Source organism: Castor canadensis, chromosome 13 (genome assembly GCF_047511655.1).
Source record: "Castor canadensis chromosome 13, mCasCan1.hap1v2, whole genome shotgun sequence".
In the NCBI taxonomy this organism is placed as follows: Eukaryota; Metazoa; Chordata; class Mammalia; order Rodentia; family Castoridae; genus Castor; species Castor canadensis.
In genome coordinates, this window is record NC_133398.1 from 37,432,410 (window position 1) to 37,457,740 (window position 25,331).

A 25,331-nucleotide genomic window follows, 5' to 3' on the forward strand; every position below is an offset into this window, starting at 1 on the left:
GGAAATCTCTTCAAAAAAGAAGTCTGCAGCAGTTTTCCAATAAAGATAATAAGCTCTTTTAAATGTAATTATCTCCTCTCTGAATCTCTAATCAAACTACACAAAACGACCGTTCAGGGTAAATGCTACTCCTAAAATTGCAAGCCTAAAGGAATGGCTTAAATATCTAGAAGTTCAGCCAGGGACCTCTCCCAGGTTAAGGAAAAGATACTGAAAGCCCAGTTTTAGAAATTATTCTCATGCTAATAAGCAACCAACAAGTTAAAATACACTATATTACACCAAATTTACCCAATTCATTTTATAATAGTCACTGTCTCTAGACTTCCACAGTGACTTATTTGGGGTTTGGAATGTAGAACCACTTTCCTGCATTAAATTGTTTCCTGCAGAACCATATTTCTTGCATTATTTCTAAAGAATATATAAGAAATTAAACTGAATCTTGAATTATCTTAGATAATTTCTGGGGTCAGCTTTTAATATAAAAATAAGGAATTCTCTTCTCATGTAGACATTTGGAAAGTGGTTGCTAATTCTAGGCCAAATAAGGGAGGACAGAATAGGAAAAGCAAATTGCTCTTATCTCTGTCATACAGCAGTGTTTATCTCTCTTACCTTTCCTGTCCCATCCTTCATCAACACACACTGGCAGACTTCCTAGGGAATGCAGAAATCCAGACAAGAGAAGAAAGCACACTAAAATAGTGGAGGACAGGCTACAGGGATGGGCAGTACCAGACATCATGTGGAAGAAAAGAAGGAATTAACACAGTTAGCCACTCTGGTCAAGAGAAACCAATACTGGTCATTTCAAAGGTAAAGAGATTAGAAGAAAAAAAAAGAAAAAAGGTACTCTACTTTTTTTGTAGCAAGGCTCCTAATTCACTAAGAACAGAGGAGAGTTCCAGTTAATTTGGAAATTTACCTTTAGAGAAACAGATATAATTTAGCAAACAGCACAAAGGGATGAAAGATAAATAAGACTCTTCAGTTTGAAAATTTTAATCAAGAAATAATTATAGGCTTTGAGAACAGAAAAAAATCAGAACTACAATCTAGAAGCAGTTTAAAAGAGCTATTCTATGTTTCTTCTTTAAGATAACATAGACTATTAAAAGCAGTGTTTACATGTAAAAATGATGAGGCATGTGCACTTAAGTTTACTAATTACTTGGCCTATACTATGAAAAATAATAATAAATAATAGTGAGGTTTTAGACAATGAACAAAATAGTTCCCTAAAAGGAGCTTTTCACATCAGGGACAATCTTCTGCACATAAGTATATGGCGCAAACTAACTCCTTTACTCCTGCCCTAATATAGATACCACAGTGTTTAAAACCTCATCATTGCGAGACATAAGTTTCAGATTTAATATAGATTTTGGAACTTAGTATTTTTATTTCCCCAAATGGAGGATGCTATGAAAGTTTGAGGCTACTATACTAGCAGCATGATTTTATTTGTTTGTTTACATTTCTTTTCTTTTTTTTTTGTGGTACTATGGATTAAACTCAGGGTTTCACACTCAAGCACTCTACCACTTAAGCCACGCCCCCTTCCTTTGCTATTAGTTTGTTTTTCAGATAGGATCTGACACTGTTGCTTGGGCCAGCCTTGGATCACAACTGTCCTACCTCCATCTCCTGGGTAGGTATTATAAGTATATACCACCACACTTGGTTTGTTTTTGAGATAGTGTTTCACTAACTTTTTGCCTGGGCTACTCTTGAACCATGATCCTCCTATGTCTGCCTTGCTAGTAACTAGGAAGATAGGACATATGCCACCATGTCCAGCCCTATTTGTTTATATTTCTCATGATAGAAGTAGTTTATAAAAATGGATATCTAGATGGATCCAGAGATGGGAAAAGGGGCAAAAAAGGATACAGAACCTACACAAGACTATTTCACAATCTTGGGTTCAGCTAGTTGCTTTGTTATAAAAACGTTATAAATCCTTTGTATGTGAAATTCAGGTATGTCTTTAAAATTAATACTCAACTTCAACAAAAATCAATTAAAACCAAAACACTTCTAAACAAAGTAAGTGACATTTTTGTCAAGGCTAAATTTTCTGCAAATTTAAAAGGTAATTTGTGTAAAAATGGATTAAGTTTTAAAATTAAAGTGATTTTGTTAATTCTGATATCATCTGAACAGTTTATTCAAATTTAGTAAATAAAATGCATACCTCATATTCTTTTCTGCAAACTTTGGAAATATCATTCTTTGAAGATGCCTAAAAGCCAACAAAATCTTCATTAATGTATTATACATGCTATTAAGCACAGTACAAAAACAATACAAATTAGTATGTCTTAATTGCTGGTGCAATATTCTTTATCTCATTAAGGAAACTCTTAGACTCAAATATTTAATAGTTCCTAAAACAAGTTTCATGCAATGTCTTTAGGACAAACATCATCCTAGGATTTATTCAGTATGTTAAAGCTTCACTGTAACTTTTATGGTTTTAATCTCACATAATAACATGGCTCTTTTGTTATTTTGGAAACTAGATGACTTTGAAGGAAATGTAAATCAGAGAACTTTTTTTTTCTTAAACTGAATTCCACTCTAGTGAATTTTCTTGTGAAGCTCTGCCACAGCGAATATTCTTGTGAAGCTCTGCCAGAGTACTCATATTTTGCTTGTCTTTAACCCTTCATAGTCAAAGCTTTATAATGAATGTATTGAGTCAATTTCTTTAGAGAAGTGCCACAAATGTTGGAGAGGGCAACTAAAGACAGAAAGGGTATGATGATAAAAAAATTACTTTTAAATACTTCTCAAGTTTATGACGAAGACGAAGAGACTGATGCTCAGAGAAACTGCATCAGTTAAGTACACATGCAAGTACTTACGTGTATACACACGTAAGAAAGAAAGAAAGAAAGAAAATGAAGATAATATACCACATCTCATATACTCCAGAGACCAATCCCTAGAAGAGTAACAGAAGGCTTTCCGGCTGTGATTTTAGGTGCATTTAAACAATTAGCTTCCCAGTTAAGTCTACATCCTCCACTTAGAGTAGAGAAGTCAGGATCCAGTTTTCCTATTCTGAGGAGCCACTATGAAAATATGCAATGAAGATGAACTCAGGGGTCTAACATGAATTTGGACTACAGATATATAAAATCAAAGAGAGCCACAACCTACTATTGGAATTACACTCTTCATAGGAGCTCAGAGGGAAAATGAGAACATGTTCAGGGTAAAGCCACGATGAAAGAGGGAAGGGAAGATGAAAACAAAATAAGCCAACTGTGTCAACTGCTGTCATCCAAGCATATCCTAAGTTTACATGACCATTTGGAGTGACTCAGCATTGACTCAGCATGACCTGGGCAAAGTACAAAAGGCCTTAATTCCTATAAAGTCCTTTGTTTGTATACACAGGGAAGGAGAGATAAGAAGGAATAAGAGAAAGCTTAAGGTCTTACATGCAGCTGCCATAACTGAAAAAAAAAAAAAAAAAGCAGGAAGTGCAAAAGGAAATGACTTATCCAAGAAATGCCAAGTTTGCAGTTTCCATATGTCACCTCTCCAAAGCTATGAAGCAGGCAAGGTTCAAAACATAAGCACAGCTAAAACCCAAACTATACTCTATGACACTGAAATACCTGATTCCCAGGTGTTACCTGCTTGCATGCCTGACGACACTCCAAGGCAATAGCTAGTTCACAGCAGCCTAATCCAACCCAGCCGTCAGACTTCTTAAATACACCTTAAAAACAAAATGTTCAAATGTTTTGGTTGTAAGTATTGACAAAGACAAATAGCATACCATCATCCATGCTACTTAAAAGTCAAAGCAGAAGTCCATAGGAAAACTAGTCAGGCAGCAGGGCCTCAAAATTAAGTTCCTTCCTTAACTCTTATGTCTAATGCTGTCTGTCTCCTCAACCTCGCACAGCATAATTTATCAGGTCCTTTGTTTTTTCTCTTTTCCCAAATCAATCTAAACTCTCTTTAAGTCTCACTCTTGAGTAGGTATTATCGCTATCAGAAAAGCAAGGGATATTTTCTTTCTTATTTTTAGATTGTTAATCAGACAAAAAGATTCTAATTTAACTTAATAAGCAAACCAAAAACATGAAGTATTATTTGTTCAAAATATTAAATAGAATAGCACAAAATCCATAATTCTGTTTTAAAACTGGTACTTAGAAAATTGCAAGAAAAAGGACTGGCTTTAATGGGCACACTTAATCATGGAGCAAAATGACTATATACTATTTTGGTGCAATTTATGAACAACACCAATTTCCTGCACCAAATTATTATGAAATAAAAAATGATAAAATTATTAAGTCTTTTACTGTTTTTTTTAGATCTATTTTGTAATAATAATCTCAATGAGTGACTCCTAGAGTAAAATTACGAAATATAAGAACTAATTATGAAAAAAAGTTATGCTTGTAGGACACTGCAAATTCCTCATTTCCTTTTAAAAATGCTTTATGCTACTTTCATGTAATATAAAGATATGCAAGTCCACATTTGTATTAAATTAATTATTTACATTTTAAAAAAATTAAAGATTTGAGGCAATAGGTAAAATAGTTCTCCAAATGAAACTAGCAGTACTACAACAAGACGCATTCTACTAAAAATTAAAGCAAAATAAGCAAAAGCGAAAGAGAATGGCTTAGAGGTAAATAAAACTTTCAAAATATAATTATAACATGCCCCCAAAGTTGATTAAATATAAAGCACCCCAATTATAAAAATATTGTACATTATAAGCTTATCTCTATGTGCTTTAAGGGTATAAAGGGCAACAGACTCCCATCTAGCCCCATCGCTTAGTATAGTTTACTCTAACTCTTTGCTATTTGCTATTCAGAATCTTCACTTGTTAGAAAGAATTATGAATAGAATCTGAGCTATTATATATAATTCAGTATATTGCTATTTTCATATAACTAGTAGCTTTAGAAAATAAATTATTCAATGAGCTTTTCCATTTACTGAGACTCCACTATGTTCAAGGTACTCTATTAGGTGCTATGTGGATACAAAATTATGAAAATAGATAAAATATGTGTTATCTCATTATGGGGATTGAATGTGGTACAGACTGTGTGTGTGTGTGTGTGTGTGTGTGTGTGTGTGTGTGTGTGTGTATAAATTCCAGAATACTAGGTAGAGAAATAGGTACGGAGGCAGATAATTCCAGGAAAGCAAATAACCCAGTTTGTGTGAAATACAAACTTCAAACAATGTGGCAGCCTTTAGAAGTTAAGAGACACATAAGGTATAAGGTAGAGCTGGAAAATGAGTTCCAATTCTGGAAGACTGTAAATGCCAGGCTACAGAGTTTGGACTTTATTTTTGTGGAAGTAGATATTCCCTGAGGTATACTTTCTGAAGGGGTTGGGGAAATTGTGTTGAAACATCAACTATAAGGTTATTACAACATTCTATACCAATGATGTAATAACAAAGACTTGGAATAGAAAAGACAAGATTCAACTCTCTCCCTTTGCAAAGGGAGAGTTAATGAAACTAGAAAGAAAAAGGAAAATAACTTGCAGATTTTTAATCTAATGTGCTTCACAAAAAGGGCAGTTATGAGTTTGACTTTGGTTTTGTACTTCTGATGCTACCTGGATGCAGAAATCCAGGCAGAGATGTCTATAAGGCACAAACAACAAACTACATTTGAGTTTCCTTCCCAGAGCTGATTAGTTAACAGTTCTTGGAGGAACTAAGATTACCAGGGTGCGTGTGGAGAGAAAGGGAGGAGCTCTACACACAGGAATAATCAACCAGTTCTTAAAGCATCTAAGAGGATAAAGATAAGAGAGAATTAGGTTCTAAGGCCAAGGTGAAGTTATAAGGAATAGTGGTTAATAAGATCAAGTGTTTGGGGAAAATCAGAGAGTAAATACCAAGAAAAGCTATAAAAGCTAAGAATCAAGAACCTCAGTGAGCCTTCAGTTTCAGGAGAATGGTAGAACTAAAGACAAGAGGTAAAGACTGACTAAATGAGAATAAATTACACATTTGAAAATGTGGATGCTGAAGGGAAGGAGAGAATAAAAAATATGGAATAAATTAGGTTATGGACACATATTTTATACTCATAAAGTAAGTTTTTAACATTTTAAAGTTTTTAAAATGTTAGATGTTATACTTCTATTGCTTACCTGGCAAAGACGAATTCATACAACTCCAAATTTCAACCTGAAAGTATAATCACCAAAAGACTTTCATGTGGATAACCAGTTTCTCTATATGACAATTTATTTCTACAGAAATTACATACAGTTAATTTGACTATGGCCGAGTCTATACAGCCAATGTTCTAGAGCTAATTTCACATTCAGGAAAGAAAAAAAAAAAAGCTAAGATATAAAATTACAGATTATACTTTTCCATTTCCCACCTAAAAGCAGTAAGGACTAGCTTGGTTACTCAGGCTCACTGTTCCTAAGCACAGAGACAAACATGTCTAATGAGCTGACTTAAGGAAAACATGTCAGTCAGAACTGTTTGACCATCAATTTTTTTTTTTTTACTTACTACATAATAGAGGCCACCATATCCAAACAGGTTCTTTCATGCAAGCTCAGGCCTTTTTGACCTGGCCCACAAGGACCCCAAACACTGAAGATAACCCAAGTTCCAGGGAAAATGTTAAGATACCTGATTCAGACAGGCAAGCAATATCTATAGTGTGCCAGAAAATAGAATGATAGGAATAATATGTCACATATTTCCCTTATCCCAAATTCAACTCTTCAACATTTAAATAAATAAGATTTAGTTATTATAGTTTTCACAAATCTGTCAAAATGTAGTAAGTAAAATTCTAAATTCCAGATAAAATATTACAGTGAAACTGAAAGACTGGAATACATTTATATCTAAGATAAATTTTTAACCTACATCCTAATACATGATAAAAGATGACAAACGGGGCACCGATGGCTCACACCTGTAATTCTAGCTACTTGGAAGGCAGAGATCAGGAGGATGGACCGAGGTTCAAAGCCAGCCCAGGCAAATAGTTTGAGAGACCCAATCTCGAAAATACCGAACACAAAACAGAGCTGGCAGAGTGGCTCAAGTGGTAGAGCACCTACCTAACAAGCGCGAAGCCCTGAGTTCAAACCCCAGTACCACCAATAAAAAAACAAAGAAACAAACAAATAAATAAATGATAACATAATATTGTATCTAGCAATTTGTATGAGGGTTTTTTTTTTTAATACCTACTTAAACATAACATTGTACTCTTGACCACAAGTCCCAATCACATTTAAAAACTTGTTAAACCTAAAAGTAACTTGCATTTGTCTAGTAAATTTCTAGACAAAAGCTTCCATAGTTAAGTAAGACTTACCATTGTTTCTGGGCAATAGTCTGGGGCTCGTTGTAACAAATGTTTTAGTCGGGATTCACTTTTTGAGGAGAAAATCTATTTGACAAAAAAAAAAAAAAAAGTTTTGTAGCATTTTTTTCTGAAGAAAAGACAAGGCACAATTTATTATCTTCTAGATTTATCAGTTGTCTAGAATATTTTCCTTTTATAAATGAAAAACTTTTGGAAGGATATAAATTAAGCTGAGGTAACATTTCTTAAAAGGTTGGTTAGTTTGGGAACTAATCAAGAAAGTCTAAATATAGCAAGCCTAGACCCTTTTCTATTGACTTAAATGGAGAAAATCAGGCTACCAACCTGTTGGGGGTGGGGATAGAGAGAAAGAAAGATTGAGAAAGAAGGTAACAGAAAAGGAAGAAAAAGATAAAATTATTCTAAGTTGTTCTATAAATTGTTTTCAGTTAACTAATGACAATTTAAAAATAAACAATGTCATTCCTTTGATATTGGTGAAGATGAAATTAGTGAATAGGATCATAGCATGTAAGTTCTCCATAAAATACCATGAAATAGACAGTCATCTTTTAATACAGATGCTGAGAACTTCATAAGGTTCACTCACCAGACTAAATGACTGTCATACAGGAATTTAATTAATGCAATTACAATCTGGTGTCTCAGTAAAATATAAGTCATTACATATATCAGACAGACCTTCATGGTTACCTGCAAATAGTCGAGACTGTAAAATCCATGAATGCTAAGGACAACGAAAAAGGATTTATCTCCAGTTAGTTTATTTAGTAACCATTTTTCTCTCCACAACTACCAACTATAGTTAAGTAGTAAAAAGAGCTAGAATATCACCATTTTTCAATCTCTAGTGAATTAATTAATGCAATTAGGTACTTACTGTTAACATCACAAAGAGACTAGATACAGTACCACTTATGGGGAAGACTTAACAAACAAACAAACAAAAAAAGGAGGGGAGAAGATATGGAAAGAGTACAGGGTTTACAAATGAAACAAAATGTTCATGACTTAATAATGCTGAAGCTGAATATATCTGTATACATTTGAAAAATTTACATTATAAAAAGATGGAAGGAAGAAAGAAAGGAAGAAGGAAGGAAGAAAGAAAGAAAGAGAGGAAAGAAGGGAAGAGAGAAAAAGAAATGGGCACAAGAAGGGCAACAATGAAGAACAAGAAAAAATGAAAAGAGAGAAAGAAGTAAATAAATATCATTGATAGCAGAATAGGAAGAAGCAGAGAAAGCTATGTTTTCAAACTCATTTTCCCCACTCCACCCCTCATCTTCATCTCTCCTCAAAAACAAAAAACACAAAACAAACAGAAACACACACACACATAAACTCAAATACTTGAAACATGTTGGAACAGCAGAAAAAACAAGGAACTGAGATGGTAAATTATAGATTTTGAGTAACTGAGCATCCTACTTGGCCTTACAGGAGGTAGTAATATCCTGATGGCTACCAGTATGGTCTACATAACCAGACACATTCAACTCTGAGACTCCACTCCTAAAATCATTAGCTTGGGGACTTGGTAAGTTATTTAACTTTTCTGTATCTCAATTTCCTTATCTATAAAATGGAGATGACATTATCTCCCCAAAGGATGTGGTATAAGAAACTGACAAAATATAGGTTATTACTAGAAATTTTCAAATGATTATTTCTCAAGTACTAAGGCTAAATAATACAACTAAGGGGATGAAGGAAAAGTAAGACTTTATGAACAGGTATTGCTTCAGTGAAACTTGCCTAAAAAGGCTCAATCAGTAAAATTTGAACCTACAAAAAATTTTTAAGAATATTACAATGAACACCCATACTGTATTCACACAATTCATTATTAACACTTCACAACATTTGTATTAACTGTCTATATACATATATTGTTATTACTGTCATTTTGATGAATTATTTCAGAATTCATTATAGACATTATGATCAATTATTCCTAAATCCTATAATGTATCTCTTTAGAACCAAGGACACTATCATACCTAACCATAATACAATGACCAAATTCAGGATCACAATACTGATATAATACTCTCAGTTAATATCCACTCTATATTCAGATTTCACCAAATGATCAATAATGTTCTTTATGACAATTTTTTTTTCCATTCCAGGATCCAATTCAGGATCATGCACTGCATTTCGTTGCATGTCTCTTTAGTTTCTGTTAATCTGGAACAGTTTCTTGGTCTTTGTTTTTATAATAACTGATGTTTTTAATTATAACTAGTATAGAGTATAGAGTGTTGTTTTAAGGAATATTCCTCAGTCTGGGTTTGCATGATTGTTTCCTCATGATTCATGTTAAGCATTTTTGGTACAAATCCTTTAGAAGATACTGGATTCCTTCTCAGGGCTTCATGTCAGCAGACACATATCAATCTGTCCCATGTTGGTGATGTGAATTGTGATCACATGGTTAAGATGCTGTGCTACAGATTTTTCTAAAACAATTAAATTTAATAAGCAGTTACATAACTGATAGCTTCTACAATTATTATCAAGCTTACCTGTTCACATACATCACGACACATTTGGTTATCCTTTGAATGATTACAACATAATGCACCTAAGGAGAAAAAATAAACATGTTGTCTCACTGTTAAACTCTGTAGCCCTGGTTGGTCTCAAATGCAAGATCCTCTTTTCTGCCTCCACCTCCCCAGTGCTGGAATTATAGGCCTGAGTGACCATGCCCATCTATTATTATTCATATTAAACCAACCTTTAATGAACATCTATTACAACTCAAGGGCAGTGTTAGGTTTGAGAACATGGTGTTGCCCTAAAGAAGCTTGTAGTCTAACAGGGGAGACTATAAAGTAATAATAGTAGTTACTAGCTACTGTGTGCTTGCTATATGCCAGAATTTTATAGTTTTATGTACTACTTTATTCAATCCTTATAATTACCCTATGCACCAAATTCTATTATACCTACAATACAAAGTAAAATAAAAAATAGTGAATTTTGTTTCGAACATGTTGAATTTGAGGTAAGAAACCAAAGCCTGGAGTACAGGAAAAACCAAGCCTAAAGATCCAAATCAGGAAGTCATCAGCATAAAGAAAGTATATGGAAGTGACGCTGTCCACTGAGAGTTTCTACTGAGAAGTAAACACAGCATCAAATTCTAAAGAAGAGTGACATGTGAGACATATAAAGAAACAAGGAACATGACTGAGATTCAACAGTCAAGAGGTAGGTCAACCATACAGTGATATTACAACAGAGGAAGAGAGAGTAGTTAGTGTCATGTGCCACAGAGTTGTTAAGACCGAAGACTGAAAAAAGGATATGGATTTACTAATTAGAAGGCCACCTGTTGAACATAACAGGCAATTTCTGTGGGGCTGGCAGAAATCAATGATATCAAGAAGTAAACCTGAGGTGAGGAAGTACAGACAATAGTACAGACTCTCAGAAGTCTGGCAGTGATGGGAGGGTAAAAAGAAAATGGTCCTTACAGGAGTATGCAGGATCACAGGAAGATGTTCCACACTACTACCTTTTTCACAGTGGGAAATACTTGCACTTTTTTATAGATAGAAGGAAGCAGTAAAGAACCAATGCTCCTCTGATAGAACAGTATCTCAGGAGGAATCCAAAGAGAATGAAGTCAAGTGTTTATGAGAAGGTACTAGTCTTGGAAAGAAGCAGGGAATACCTCGACTTCTAAGATATGTATTTGCTTAAAAATATTTTGTGAGCAGCTTATTAAGTACCAGGCATTGATTCATTCAATCAACAATCATGAGTCTGTCACTACAGAGATTACATTCTCTGCAAAGAAGTAGGTATTAAAATAATCTCTCTGTGATAAGAATTTAAGATAGCAAGAAAGACTATGGTAATAATAAATCAAATTAAAGAGTAAGGAGGATTGGAGGGACAAGTGGGTAGATGTTTTATAGAGCAGGGTAGGAAAGCTTCATGACACTTGAGCAGAGACCTTAAAGGAAGTGAAAGAACAGGTCATAGTAAGTTTTCCTAACAGCAAGTACTGTTTCTGATGTGTTTCTCTTAACAGGGGTCCTAGGAATTAGGATCCTTGCAGGAAATACCAAGCTGAGAGTGAAAATGGCACACCTCAAGAGCTGAGGCACCAGGAGGACTTCTCTCCCAGGACAAAGACTATCTCCCAGTTCTAGCAACTGAGGCCCACAGCTAAATCTATATTTGTATATTTTGGCTTTTGTTTCACCTTTTCTGTAAGCTTTAGTACTGTTATGGGCAAGGCAGAGACAGTCTGAAAATTTTTCCTCAGTTTTAGCCAAAACTGCAAATAAATTCATTTCCATTTTTTTTTTTTTTTGTATATGCTACGCTGTTTTCTCTTAATGCAGATGAGCATTCTAACCCAGAGCCAGGCCTTACGGTAGGGTTGGATAGTTAAGGGGGTACCCTGCCCCTGTTCCTGTAACAATCACATAATAGCAAGGAATATGGCTAGAAAAGAATGAAAAGAACAGTAGATGCTATGATCAGAGAGGTACCAGGGCTATACCATAGAGGCCTCTACAGGCTACTGCAAGGACTTCCACTTTTCTGCTATGAAGGATGGAAACGAAAGAAACACCTGGAAATACCATTAACTGAAATGGAAAAGACAAAGAAAGGAGATTTCAGAGATGAGGAGGTTATTCTAAATTCAGTGTTTTTTTTTTTTTAACCCCTACAAGCACTGGGGTTTGAATCCAGTGCCTCATGCTTGCTAGGCAGGCACTCTTACTGCTTGAGCCACTCTACCAACTCTTTTTTGTGATGGGTTTTTTCAAGATAGGGTCTCAAGAACTATATGCCAGGGGCTTGCTCTGAACCTCCATCCTCTTGATCATTGTCTCCTGAGTAGCTAGGATTAGAGGCATAAGCCTCTGGTGCCTGGCAGTTTTTGAAGTGATTTGGATGTAACCTTTAGCTAATCATTGGATATCTAATTGCATGAGAGTATTCAATGTATGGGAAGAAAACTGAGAAAGAACAGTACCAAGAAGCCAAATAAGTAAAATGTTTCAACAAGGAGGCATTAACTGTTCTAGGTGTTGCTGTCTAATGAGGATTTGAAATTGAGTGTATATTTTGCAATGTGAAAGATACTAAAGACCTTAAATAAATGTCATCAATGTGAAATGGTGAGATCAAAAGCCTGATTGAATCCAAGAATCTACAGACTTTTTTTTTTTTTTTTTGGCAGCACTGAAGTTTGAAGTCAGAGCTTCATGCTTCCTAGACAGGCTCTCTTATCGCTTGAGCCACTCAGCCAGCCCCATATATCTCTTTTGAGGATCAATATTGTATAATGAATAATTTGACTGGCCTTTGTTCCTTGTCTTTATGATAATGAGGTGACCCGTCTTCTTACCTAGGTAGCTTCAGGTTGGGGCTGGCCATGTCAGAAAGACTAGCCTTGTGACTAAAGCGTTGAGACTTTGAGTCACATATTAACTTGACCTCCCAACTTTTGGTGGAGGGGTTAGGGGCCGGAGTTTGAGTTCAACTATTTGACCAATAATTCAATCATGCCTACATAATGAAACTCCAATTAAAAAACAAAACAAAAACTCTGGACACAGAAGCTCACTGGAGCTTCCCTGGTTGGTGAACACAATGATATGGTGAAATGATGCTAAGTGATTCCACCAGAGGGAACAGAAGCTCTGCAATTTCTCCCAGACCTTGTCTTTATTTGGCTGATCCTTCTAATTTGTTCTTTCTTTCCTTTCCTTCCTCCTTCCCTCCCTCCTCTCTCTCTCTCTCCTCTCTCTCTCTCTCCTCTCTCTCTCTCTCCTCTCTCTCTCTCTCTCTCTCTCTCTCTCTCTCTCTCCATCCCCCCGTCCCTCCCTCTCCCTTCTTCTCTCCTCTCTTTTAGGGACCATGCCATCTAACTTGTGGGGTATAGGCTAAATCTGGGTGTCAGTGGCAGACTGAATTGCAATTGGAGGTCAAACAGAATATAAAAAAAATGAATGGCCCTTGGAAAGGGATGTGGACTCAAGAGGCATTGTATTTAAAGACAGGGACACAACAGTGAATAAAAGTTATGCTGACTTCAGCCAGGTTGAGTCTTATGGTAGGACAAAATCTAGACAAAAGAAAAGGATTTAAGAACACATAAATGAAGAGGGAGGTTGACAGCAAGTACTTTCTCAGGGAAATAAAAAGTGGGTTTGAAAATAGAGTTGATACATGTAGGATTGGGGGCTTGAGCTGAAATTGTCAAGGTCTGAACTAATAAAGGAGGTAACTATAGATGTGTTTCTCAAACTTGTGCTCAAAGGAGTACTACTTCATTATTTGTTAATGTATACCTCAAGAGAAAATGTTTTATATTCAAGTGAATTGGGAAAGAAGGATTAAACATTACACAAATTCTTTACTGCAGGACCTTACGAAGCCATTCATACACTAATACATATTATTAATCTGCTAAAAAAGGACCTACTACACAGATTTCTTAAGAACATAGAACACTTTTTTCATACCACTTATTAACATCTCAAAATGACAGTCTGAGAAACATCAAGGTAGAGAAAAGAAAAAAAGATTGCCAAGCAGCATTATGGGCCTAGAAGAATTCATAAATTAGCTGCAGAGATAATGAGCAGGGACACATAACTATTCCAGAGTGTGAAAGACTGGAAAAAGAATAGAGCTGGATTGATCAGGGGCTTTCTAGGACTGGCAAGTCAAAAGAGACACAGAAGTAAAAATATTATATTTTAGGCAACTAGGTCTGGTATAATGGCTTAAAAACATTATATATCATATATAAATCTATCTATCAATCTATCTATATATATATATATACTAATATATGCAACACAATCTTCCATCTAAATAAAACAAACAATTTCAGCATACAAATGGTATAAAAGAGATTTTTTTGGTTGAAAGTTGGATGGCGAGAAATGAAAGAATAAACCAAATGAATAAAACAAGTCTGCTTACAACAACGCTTCTGAGTTTGAAAGTGCAAATTGGTTCTCCACAAAACAATGATAAGGTCTACGATATTACTGTCATGTTACCATAGATAGTTTGGTCTCATAAAAGACTATTGTGGGGCTGGTTTTCTAATACTAATTTTAGGGAAAAGTTTCTTGAACTCCTATACATTTCACTGAATTCTGAAGAACATACAAAAATTTCACATTTCAGAAGAAAAAAGTGCTTTGATTCTAACTGTAAAAGCTTCTTACTTTCTAAGAAGCACAAAGCACTCATGAGACTTCCTCTCAGTAGCCCTGCCTCCCCTGCAAAGTCACACCAAACTGTTAAGTCACACACATCTCCTAAGACTGTTCTCCTCAATCTCCTAAGAATGGGAGGATGGGCAAGAAAAAAGGGCTTCCTTGTGTGATAGTGATGTGCTCTTCTGAAGTGCTCTAGAAGTTGCCACTTTCTACTATCCTTTAACACAGAGGTCATATGAAGGCAGAAAAACCAGCTGATCTTAAGTAAAGATAACTCAGAGTAACATATGGTCCCAATAAACACAGGCTAAGCAAAAAGTAAACAATCAGGCAGACAGGAGTCTGATTTGGGCTTAGGGGTTTTTGAAAAACAGTTTCTCGGAGCAAAGGTCTATTTAAAACAGAAACACAAGATGTGCTATAATTAAAAATCTGATAATAACTGGTTTTATTTAAAATAAAGGCCTTTTTTCCTATTTAGTGATAAACGTCAAAATTATAAGCATGACTTCCAAAATTAGAATTTTTAAATGATTATTTTTTATTAAAAAAAAACCTACAAAATTGGAAAGTAAAGAGAAAAAGGAAAATGATCTATACTCCCATTGTCCTGCCACAACTTCTGTAGACATTCTGGCATGTTTCCTTCTAGTCTTTCCCAAAGCCTTTTCTGGTATTTTTGACAAAATAGGATGAAAGAGGGCAGCCTGAAGTCTTCTGGTAATAACCGCTTTGCCTCTCTCAACCAAGCATTCCTCTATAATAGTACATTTCCTCCCTGGAGAGGACTGCCACACTCCCTGAGGCTGGGGAGCCTCTGCACCACCACATTTTCCACACTGATTCTTAACCTTAGCCATTACTGTGTTAATACAGTTTTTTTCCTTTTGAACAATGAAAACTTATTGCAATCTTTAACACTGCTATTTTTAAGAAATAAATGTCTACAAATAGACATCAATTCATATGCCTCCATTAGGGATGGAGGAAGGAATCCAAATGCAATTAATGTGGCAATTAAATGTCTTATCTTTTTTAGAGCAATTAAACTGGATTAACTGGGCTATTCAACTATTACAGGGCAAAAATCCAGCTCTCTGATGCCTAACATTTTCAACAAGGAAATGAATTCTTGAAATGTTTAGTTTTTATAATTTGATTCTAATTTGTTCAAGAAAAAAGTTTAAAATCCTGCTTATTCTCATAAAATGGGATTGAATAAAGGTAAAATAATCCAAAATAAAACTTGATATTACATGATGAAAATAAAAAGCATACAAATCCCTTATCTTGCAGTCTTATTCCAAGGGTATATGATTGCAAATTAATAAAAATCAAAAATTGACTACTAAAGGCTCTGTTTGTTGGCTTTAAAAAGGAATTAGTGTAGTCTAGAAATATGTAAGCAGAATTATCCAATATTCTGAAACATCAAGGTTTGGCACCTGGTTTAGGCCAAGTGTATGCTAAAGATAGGCAAGCAGGAAGCACATGCTCCAACCACATGCAGAAAAATGCAGCTTCTAAGACCAAATAACATTTGAAAAAACAAATATGCACCCTAATCTAAAACTAAGAAATACTCATAGAATTACAGAATTTTTTAAATTAAGAGAGATTTTGCCAGTTTCCCAAAGCCTATAATTCAATTAGTTAATGCAAAGTCATTCTTGTTTTTTTCCTTTTTTTTCTTTTAAAGAAAAGAAAGACTCCTTAAAATTAATATTTCCTAAAGAATTACTAAGCCAGAAAATATATAAATATATAACATAAATGTATAAGTAAATATATCTGTATAAATCCCACACTACTAAAAAAAAAGGAAAAAAGCCAAAATCTGAGCTGATACTGGAAAAAGGCATTCTAAATTAAACAGATATATATTAAAAATCTGGCCTTACTTTTATTATTTATGTGAAACCCTATTTTTTATAACATTTTTATTTTCAAAACAACTTGAAAAATGACACTATATAAATGTTTAAATGACAACTGAAACTTAGCTTATACATTCATACAATTATCCTTTAACATATGTATGTGTGTACATTTATCTATATAAAATTTATTATCAGCCAAGGAATAGCCAAACAGTAAAATGATTACCCATACACCCACTACCCATTCAACACTGCAATTTCAAAACCAACCTAGACTACATAGAGACCCTGTCTCAAAAAAAAAAATGCTAACATCTTGTCATATTGCTTTACCTGTTCACATATTTATATACACATATAAACAGATATACATTTTTTCTGAATCATTTGCAAGTTATAGATATCTTCCATTGCTTGTTTCAAAACTGCATTGCTGTAACACCAATTGTATTCATTTGGTTGTAATACCAATCAGACTGCCAAGATAATTTTTTAAACAGACCTTTTATGATGTCACTATTCATTTATTTGTGGTTCTGGCATTTGAACTCAGGACCTATACCTTGAGCCACTCCACCAGCCCTTTTTGGTGATGGTTTTTTCGAGATAGGGTCTCCAAACTATTTGCCCAGGGCTGGCTTCAAACTGTGATCCTCCTGAGTAGCTAGGATTATAGGCATGAGCCACTAGCACTCGCATGATGCCACTATTTTAATCAATGGCTTCTTGCTATTCCACCGCTAAATTTTCCAAGTCTTTTTCTAGCTTTTCTTAAAGTTCAATTACTTTCTTCCCCTAAACTTCAATAACTTTTTTTTTTTCTATTTAGACAAATCTTGCTATGTAGCCAGCCTGGCCTTGAACTCTTGATCATCGTGCCTCCACTTCCCAAATGCTGGTATTAAAGACATGCACCACCACATGTCTTTTAACACGAAAAAGGTACATTTTCCAGGAACAGTCTTCCACCTGAAATGCTTAATGTCCCCTTATTGCTGATCTAAATTCCCAACATCTTTCAAGGCTTATATCCCACCTCAACACTCATAAGCTTTTCTTCAACAACTTCAGGCTATTTTTTTGTTGTTGTTGTTAGTTAAAAGTCTATTAGTCTAGGTAAGACTGGAACCTTTAACACTTAACTCTTTTCTAATCACTTAATATGGTTCTTTTGGTACCCTAAGATTGGCTGTAAACTTATTAGTACACTGGGGACAGTGCTCAGTTCAAAAAAATTATTCATTGATTTTAAAGTAATAATATCCTTGTTATAGAATGCCTTTTCAGCAGGAAGAAAAAATGCAGTAAGTTTTCGCTCACTGTATCTCAGTGTCATATGATGAGTCATTCATAATTTATCAAACATCATGATTTTTTTTTTTAGTTTAGGTCAAAACATAAATTGGTTAAAACATAAACCAATCAAGTACTTAAGAGGTAAGTAGCCAGCTGGTGGTAGGTATATGAGGAAAGCTGAAGTTTTACGGGAGTATAGAAACTGAGTAAAAAGAGGAAACTGGAAGGGGTGGAGAGAGGAAATACAAGAGATGCACAGAAAATGCAGTGAGAGATAGAAAAATTGTCTCTAAAGGCAGTCTTGCTTCCTGGCAACTTGGCAGTTTCTCCAGCAGTCCCTGAGGTGGAGAGGTGAGCTAAATTTCCACCTTTGGTTTTCCATGCAATTTCTTCTTAGAGGCTACATAACCAGCCTCCTAAACTGAGCTACCTCAGTTCTATTTCTTGGGATCAAAAGTGCCTTAACTCAGACATTCATCATTATGAAACTAAAGCAAATGACTCTTCTGAAGTCTTCCCCTATATGCTAACAGCCAGTATTTTGGGAATAATTCCCTTTATTGTGTCTGTGCTAAGGGGCTCTCACTTATAAAGGAATCTAAAAGTTTGAAATCTGGCTTCCAATGATAATCTTTGGTCAGAAATGTGTGTCTTACTACTACGCTTTTCTTCTAGTCTGTTTTTTTTTTTTTTTTGATAGGGTCTTGCTATGTAGCTCAGGCTGGCCTTGAACTCCAGATCCTTCTACCCCAGCCTCCCAAGTGCTAGGATTACAAGCGTGTACCACCACATCTGGCTCTTATAGTTCTCATGTTATCTATATGCTTTACAGCATTATTCTATGTTCTCCATACTTGATGAAATCACATGATTTTTCCTCAAACATACTGTTTCTTCAGGTTTAGGATATAAATTGATAATGTACTAATAAACCATGAATTAGCAATGTAGATATTGTAAGCTGCATGAAAGTAGAGATCATGTCTGTTTTTGCTTACCACTTTATTATAACTTGGGCCTATCATGGTATCTGGCTCTATTAACAGCTGAACAAATATTTGCTGAATGGATTACTGACACTATGAAATTCAACTTAATAAGCAACAGATATAGGGCAGTATTCCTAATACCCATTTTAAATATATATAAAAAAGAAACTTTTCCTTTACAGTGCTAGGAACTGAACTTGGTCTAGCACCTGCTAGAGTGTTCTATCATTGAGCAACATTCCTAGCCCCAAATGGAACTTTTAACTCTCTTCGTTCCTCACCTGCCAATTTTCAAATATGCCCCTTCCTGTCTTTTGTACTTGGATAAATGGAATCAATTTTTACTAAGCTGCTCAAGATTTAAAAAATGAAACCAAACAAGCAAATAAAAAGTATGAATATCCCTTAATTTTTCCTTCCCTCGTTTTCTATATCCAATCCATCAATAAAGTACCTGACTCCTGTCTCCACCACCACACTTCTCTGAGTCACCACTATCTTTTGCTGAAACTACTGAAATGGCCTTTAGTAACACTGCTTTTACAGGGTGACTACCCACTATAACTTTTTTCCTTAACATTTAACAGCAAGAGGTAAAAAAAAATATATATTAGGTCATATCTCTCTTATTTAAAAATATTATTTCTATCTGTACACAGAATAAAGTCCACAATCCTGACATGGCTTCTTGCAAAGCTCACCACCATCTAGCTTTACTTTACTCTCTTGCTCACTATGTTCCAAACATCTAGACTTTCTGATCCTTATTACTTAAAGCCTCTACTCTTTCTGAACTCCACTGTCTTTCCTTAAGTATAGAATCTTCTCAACTTTCAGATCTTAACTCTAAATTTCACCTCAACAAAACTGTTCTTGTCAACTCTATGTAATGAACCATTCCTCCTGTACCCACACAATTCTGACACCACCTGGTTTGTTTTCTTCATTGCATACTTAACACACTCAGAAATAATTTTATCTACTTAATATCTATTTATCCTCCCCTAAAATGTAAGCTCCTTGAAAGCAGATCTGCTCTGAGAACTTGGCTTGACATAAAGTAATCACTCAGTATTTTCTGAACAAACCTTATACAAGTATTTGTTTTGCTCTTTTAAAAGCTACATTTGTAACATGTAAAACCTACCTCTTTGACATCTTCTCAGTTTCTTCTAGGAGTTGGGCACAGTGAAAAGTATGATTAATAAAGGATTGCTTAATCTATGGATGCAAGGTTGGAATTTTTAGCAGTATACCAGAATAAACTGTCATACTGGTCTATCACTAATCCTAGCTCTTTCTACAGTATGGGCTGAGATACTTTAATGGGAAAAAAGTCTGCTTTTTATTACTTTGCTCCAGATAGGCGTTTTCTTTTTCTAACTTAAAATTCATTACATTCTTTTTCAGGATTCTAGGCTATTACATAATTCCTTAAATGTCAACTTGCTGAAACTTGGCCCTTGATATTATATCTTTCTTTCCTTTGTACTATTACAAAACATCTTAAACAGAAACAGAGCTACTACCAGGTGGCATGAGACACAGATTCTAAGATGCCAGCACAGGATCTCATCCCACCCTCCACAGAGAAAATCATTGAGCAAGTCATAGTAGTCTTATCTCTACCTCTCAAGAATAGGAATAGTCAAGGCAAATATAGCAGAGGGAACCAGTGGCCTAAAAAGTGTTATACCAGAGAGGACAGAAGTAGCCAATCTTGGATGAGGGTAATGAGGGGGAAAGAAGACTGTCTGAATCGGAATACAACCCAGGCCTTCACTGAAATACAATTTAATAATTGTGTTCTCAATTTCTGTTTAGGACTGAAGAATATTTCCAGCACTTTCTACAAATCCACAGTAGAAGCCTTTGTCCATTATATTACTGAATGTCCTTTATATAAGGAACTAGGCAAGATAAGCTTTCCAGAATTGAGTTCAAGGAACAAGACTCACATTAAGATCAAATTTGGAATTTTCTTTTTAATCAAACAATACAAACTATATGAGGTCATGGACTTTTCAGAGTCAGAGCGCTGTTGGAAATCAACCAGCCCAGCATTTTCTAAAGTACACTTAAGGTATTATGAAGAAAAACATGAGTTTAATTAGCAAACAAGTTTTTCCCCTTTCTGTAACAATTTTATTGGGATATAATTCACATACCATGAAATTCACCTTTTTAAAGTGTATAATTAAGTTGCTTATAGTATATTCAGAGGTGTGCAGCCATCACCACTATTAATTTTAGAACATATTCGTCACTTCAAAAAGAAACCCCACACTCCTTAGCAGTCATTCTCAATTCCCTCAGCAAACAAGAGTCTTTGTCATAGGAATACTTGGATCTTTTGTTGTGAATCTCATGTATTTTGTGAATTTTTAAGACAGGGTACAATGTGAAGTGTTTCCCAAACATATTTAGTGCTAATATTTCAGTGCACACTGCATGTGTGTTACCTTAATTAATTCTCATAGTAACATCTAGGTCATACCAAATATGATGAGTGTGATTATTAAAGCACCAAAAGATTAAAGCTAAGTAAACTGCTACAGTGTTCTTAACCACTCCTCTCTTCTATTTTCCATAGAACTGACTACTGGTGAGATGAAAATGGACAACTAGTATTCTGTGGACCTGTAAGAGCTTTAGTTCAATCTCTTTTAACTCAGTGAGAAAAAGAGGGCTAAATTAGTGTCTCTTCTCTCTCTGGTTTCTGGACTAATAGTTAAGTTCAGAAGTTAAGTTTAGAATCCAATTAGTTACCTGTCTAACCCCAGGTTCCTGACACAATTCTCTTCCTTCTTTAAATGCCTTCCTTTTTTTTTTTGTTTTTTAAATCTTCATTTTTAACATTGTAGGCTATCTTAAAACCTTGTTGGGATGGACTCTGCTTTTTCGAAGCGTCTCTCTCCCTGTAAGCAATGCACTCCACCACTTCTGTAGTACAAACCCCAGCTAGTATAGTTAGAAGGCATCACTCAATTTTCCTCCCTCCTTCTGTGCATCTCCTCTGGACACTCGTGCCTTGAATTCGAGCTACTTGGAACTCCTGTCGCATTCCACCTTCTAGCCCGAGTCTCCTGGAGGGCAGAAGTTAGCATCAAGTCGGACAGCCCATCAAGTGGGGCAGAATCCTAAGCGCCCAACTGTCTTCCATGCATCCCTGGTTTAGTATCTCTAGAGCAAGGACACAACTCAGGGCTGCCAGCCCCAGAGAGCGGGGTTTACTGATTTTTAATGACTCCCACCCAGCCTGGGCTCTGCCATACAGCGCACGGACCAGGCCGGCCTTTCGGAACCAAGGGAGCTCAGAGCAAGTAACCAGTAACAATAACAGGCCGGACCGGCGGTACCGCGGCCATCTGGAGCGAAGGCATGTCACCGTTTTCTGCAAGGAACCAGAGCCAGGCGAGGGAGTCAAGGCCAGGCATGTCTGATGGGTGACAGATCAAGGCCTCGAACCTGGGTCACTGCCCCGGGTTCAGATCTTCAGGGCGGAGACAGTGAGGGAGGGGAGGGGCCTCATTCGTCCCGCCGCAACACCCTGCTCCCAACTGTGGGTCACCGGGCGTCTGTCGGGTCTGGGGTCGCGCGCACTCCCGCCCCCTGCCCCGCGCCATCTTGGAGCGCTGAGGCGGCCGCTCCGGACTGTCCCGAGCCGCTGCTCCAGCGGTTACTTACCCGCACTGCCCGGAGCCAGGCCCCCCGCCACCTCCGCGACCCCCACCACGGCCAGGAGAAGCAACAACGCATGTCTCAGTGAGGCCCGGACGGTAGCCATGTCCGGGCCGGGCGGGTCCGAAGCAGCGGGATGCTCGGACCCAGCCTGGCCGCCAGAGCAGCTCGCGCCAGGCCCCGCCTCTGGCGCCTCACGCCGCTGGTGATTGGCTGCGGTGTGCTCAAGCCCCGCCCCCGGTCTCACGGAGTTTCCAAAACCTCCTGGGGCGGCAACGCGCCCTGGACCCCGGCTCTTTGTTAAGGGCCAGCTGTGTGTCGGCTCCAGCTTCTGTCTCCGCGCCTGCCTTCTCCAAGCCGGGAGTCGGAGGCTGTCAGGGCTGGAAGCGCCTTTGGAAGGCCTCTGCCATCTCTCCCGAGGTTTACACGTGGGGCCACTGAGGTTCAGAGAGGGGACTGGAGATGATCACTCTGCAAGTTAGCCTGGATTCAAGGGCGAAATCTAGGCTGAATCACAAGATCCTTTCTGCCCAGCTGCTGCTCAGACACAAAGAAGGTGTCCCCCAAAAGCTGAAGGACCCTGCCACTGGCACCGGCCAGAGTTACGGATTCATAGGTAGCCTGGATGTGCCTTCATGTACGAGTAACACCTATTCCTCTCAGGAACCAAAAAGGGGGAGATGGTTCTTGTGTGACTAGGCACGGAAAGCCATGACTGAGGTCAGACAAATCCAAGAGTGAAGTTGAAGTTGCGGTCCCTGCGCCACTCCAGTGAAGACTGCCCTAGACCTAGGTGTCCTAGCTATCAAAGCTAAAGCATTGTGTGAGTGTGCCTCCCCACCCTCGCTCTTCCCTCCCTCTTGAACAGATTGCACAACACTTTTACAACTGCTGTTCAGTGATGAAGGCAACAGTTTATTTCCAGTTTCCCTGTGTCCAGACTATTAGAAGCAGTTAGTTTTCCCCTGGGGCAGAGAGCAGCAATGTACCCTAATGGAATGAGTGGGACTTAACACATCCAAATGGCACACTACCCTAACTAGCCCTGTGACCCTGGGCAAAGACATTTAACACAGTCTCAGTTCTTTTCTTTCCTTTTCTTTCTCCTCCTCCTCCTCCTTCTTTTTAAATATGGAATGCTTCATGAATTTGCATGTCATCCTTGTACAGGGGCCATGCTAATCTCTGTATCATTGCAGTTTTAGCATATGAGCTGCCAAAGCGAGCACTCTTTCCTTATTTTTATCTTGGCCTTCTTGAGAAAAGTAAAGAATATATTATATTTAAAATGTCTAGAGATGCGCCAGGGCTTCTGTAGCGGCTTGGTCTCCTTCAGGGTCTGAGCCACGCCAGCACCTCCCCCTGGAGACCGTTGCTGTTGGCCAGCTCCTGCTCTGCAGTAACATTGTGTGACCGAAAGGCGGTGGTCAAAAATGCGGACGTGTCGGAAGAGATACAACAGGACTCGGTGGAGTGTGCTACTCAGGCGTTGGAGAAGTAAAACATAGAAAAGAACATTGCTGCCCATATCAAGAAGGAGTTTGACAAGAAGTACAACCCCGCCTGGCACTGCATCATGGGGAGGAACTTCGGTTGTTATGTGACACATGAAACCAAACACTTCATCTACTTCTACCTGGGTCAAGTGGCCATTCTTCTGTTCAAATCTGGTTAATAGCATGGACTGTGCCACACACCCAGTGATCCATCCAAAAACAAGGACTGCAGCATAAATTCCAAATAACAGAGACTGAAATCTTCAGCCTTGCTAAGGGAACACCTCCATCTTTAAACCTTTATTGTTTTGTACAGGGCATTTCTCTGTACTAGTTTGTTGTGGTTATAAAACAATTAGTAAAACAGTTTATGTTTGTATTTATTTTCTATTCCATACTTCTGTGCCCCATGGTTTTTTTCCCCTTAATCCATTCCTTTAAAAAAAAATGTGTTTGAGATGTTAAAAAATATTAATTAATTAATTAATTAATTAAAATGCCTAATATAGTGCTTGACAAAGTGAATAGTGCTAACACTTTCAAATTAGAATGAGAGAGCTTCCACTTTGGCTATGGGATTGAGTGACTGGGCTTATTTCCCACCTTGCTCTCTGCTCCTCCTCAAGAGGTGAGTCAAGAAAAAGAAAAAAAGAAAAGAAGGGAGGAGGAAGAAAAACAAAGGAAGGAAGGAAGGAAGTCCAGACTGTCCAGATGGAAATCAATAGCTGTGTGTAGCTCCTGAGTACTTGAAATGTGGCCAGAACCAGTCCGAACTGAACTGTGCTGAAGCCATGTTTTTTAAACCTGGTATAAAACCAAGAATGTAAAATATATTAAAATCAATTCATCTGTTTCTTTTTACTCTGTGTGTGTTGTTGTGGATCAAGCCAGGACCTAAATCTTTTTACTTTAAAAAGGTAGAATTTATTTTTCAGTAAAAGGCAAATGATTTATACAATGTAAAAAGAAATCAGAGTATAGACTTCATTTTTTACAACAGTTTTAGATTCATAGCAAAATGTAGTGGAAGGTAAGGAAGGCATGTGCCTCCTACCACCAAGTGCATAGTCTCCCTGCCAACTACCATCCTGCTGCAGAGCCTTTGTTGACACATCATGTATTGAAGTTTATAGCTGACACAGGATTCACTATTGCTTTCCTACTTTCTGCGGCCTTGGCAAATGTATAATGATGTAGCAATCATTGTTCCTCTTATCTTTTTAAAATGCAGTTGTTAAAAAACTTAAAAATTACAGATGATGTTCTTCTAACAGATACATGTGTCTCTTCAATCAGCACTATGGGCCTATTTTCGCTAAAATGAATGCTGCTGTTACTGGAAAACACTGAAAGCATGACAGGGCCTATTTTCACTAACGTGAATGCCCTCTCTCTGG

At 37.0% G+C, this 25,331-nt stretch overlaps 1 protein-coding gene, 1 non-coding gene and 1 pseudogene across 4 annotated transcripts in view; 1 reads left to right on the forward strand and 2 right to left on the reverse strand.

Moving 5' to 3' along the window:
• The window catches only part of Reck (reversion inducing cysteine rich protein with kazal motifs), an 80,775-nt gene extending 58,162 nt beyond the window's left edge, over window positions 1–22,613 (reverse strand). Inside the window, exons 1-7 of one of the 3 annotated variants that reach the window (XM_074051463.1) lie at window positions 22,445–22,613; window positions 9,910–9,968; window positions 8,072–8,105; window positions 7,367–7,441; window positions 6,168–6,204; window positions 3,654–3,739; window positions 2,201–2,248 (exon numbers count right to left, since the gene is read on the reverse strand). In XM_074051463.1, the coding sequence (XP_073907564.1) occupies window positions 2,201–2,248; window positions 3,654–3,739; window positions 6,168–6,204; window positions 7,367–7,441; window positions 8,072–8,105; window positions 9,910–9,968; window positions 22,445–22,516 (411 nt within the window). In that variant the 5' untranslated portion in view covers window positions 22,517–22,613. Of the gene's footprint in view, window positions 1–2,200; window positions 2,249–3,653; window positions 3,740–6,167; window positions 6,205–7,366; window positions 7,442–8,059; window positions 8,106–9,909; window positions 9,969–22,444 lie in introns of all 3 variants that reach the window. The other 2 variants (XM_074051462.1, XM_074051464.1) reach the window with 2 other exon arrangements.
• Window positions 22,614–22,900: 287 nt separating this feature from the next.
• Window positions 22,901–24,376, forward strand: LOC109701478 (dynein light chain 1, cytoplasmic-like; annotated as a pseudogene).
• LOC141415911 (U6 spliceosomal RNA) lies at window positions 23,564–23,667 on the reverse strand. The gene has a single exon (XR_012440863.1). It is a non-coding gene; the product is annotated as a U6 spliceosomal RNA (small nuclear RNA).
• Window positions 24,377–25,331: the final 955 nt, after the last annotated feature.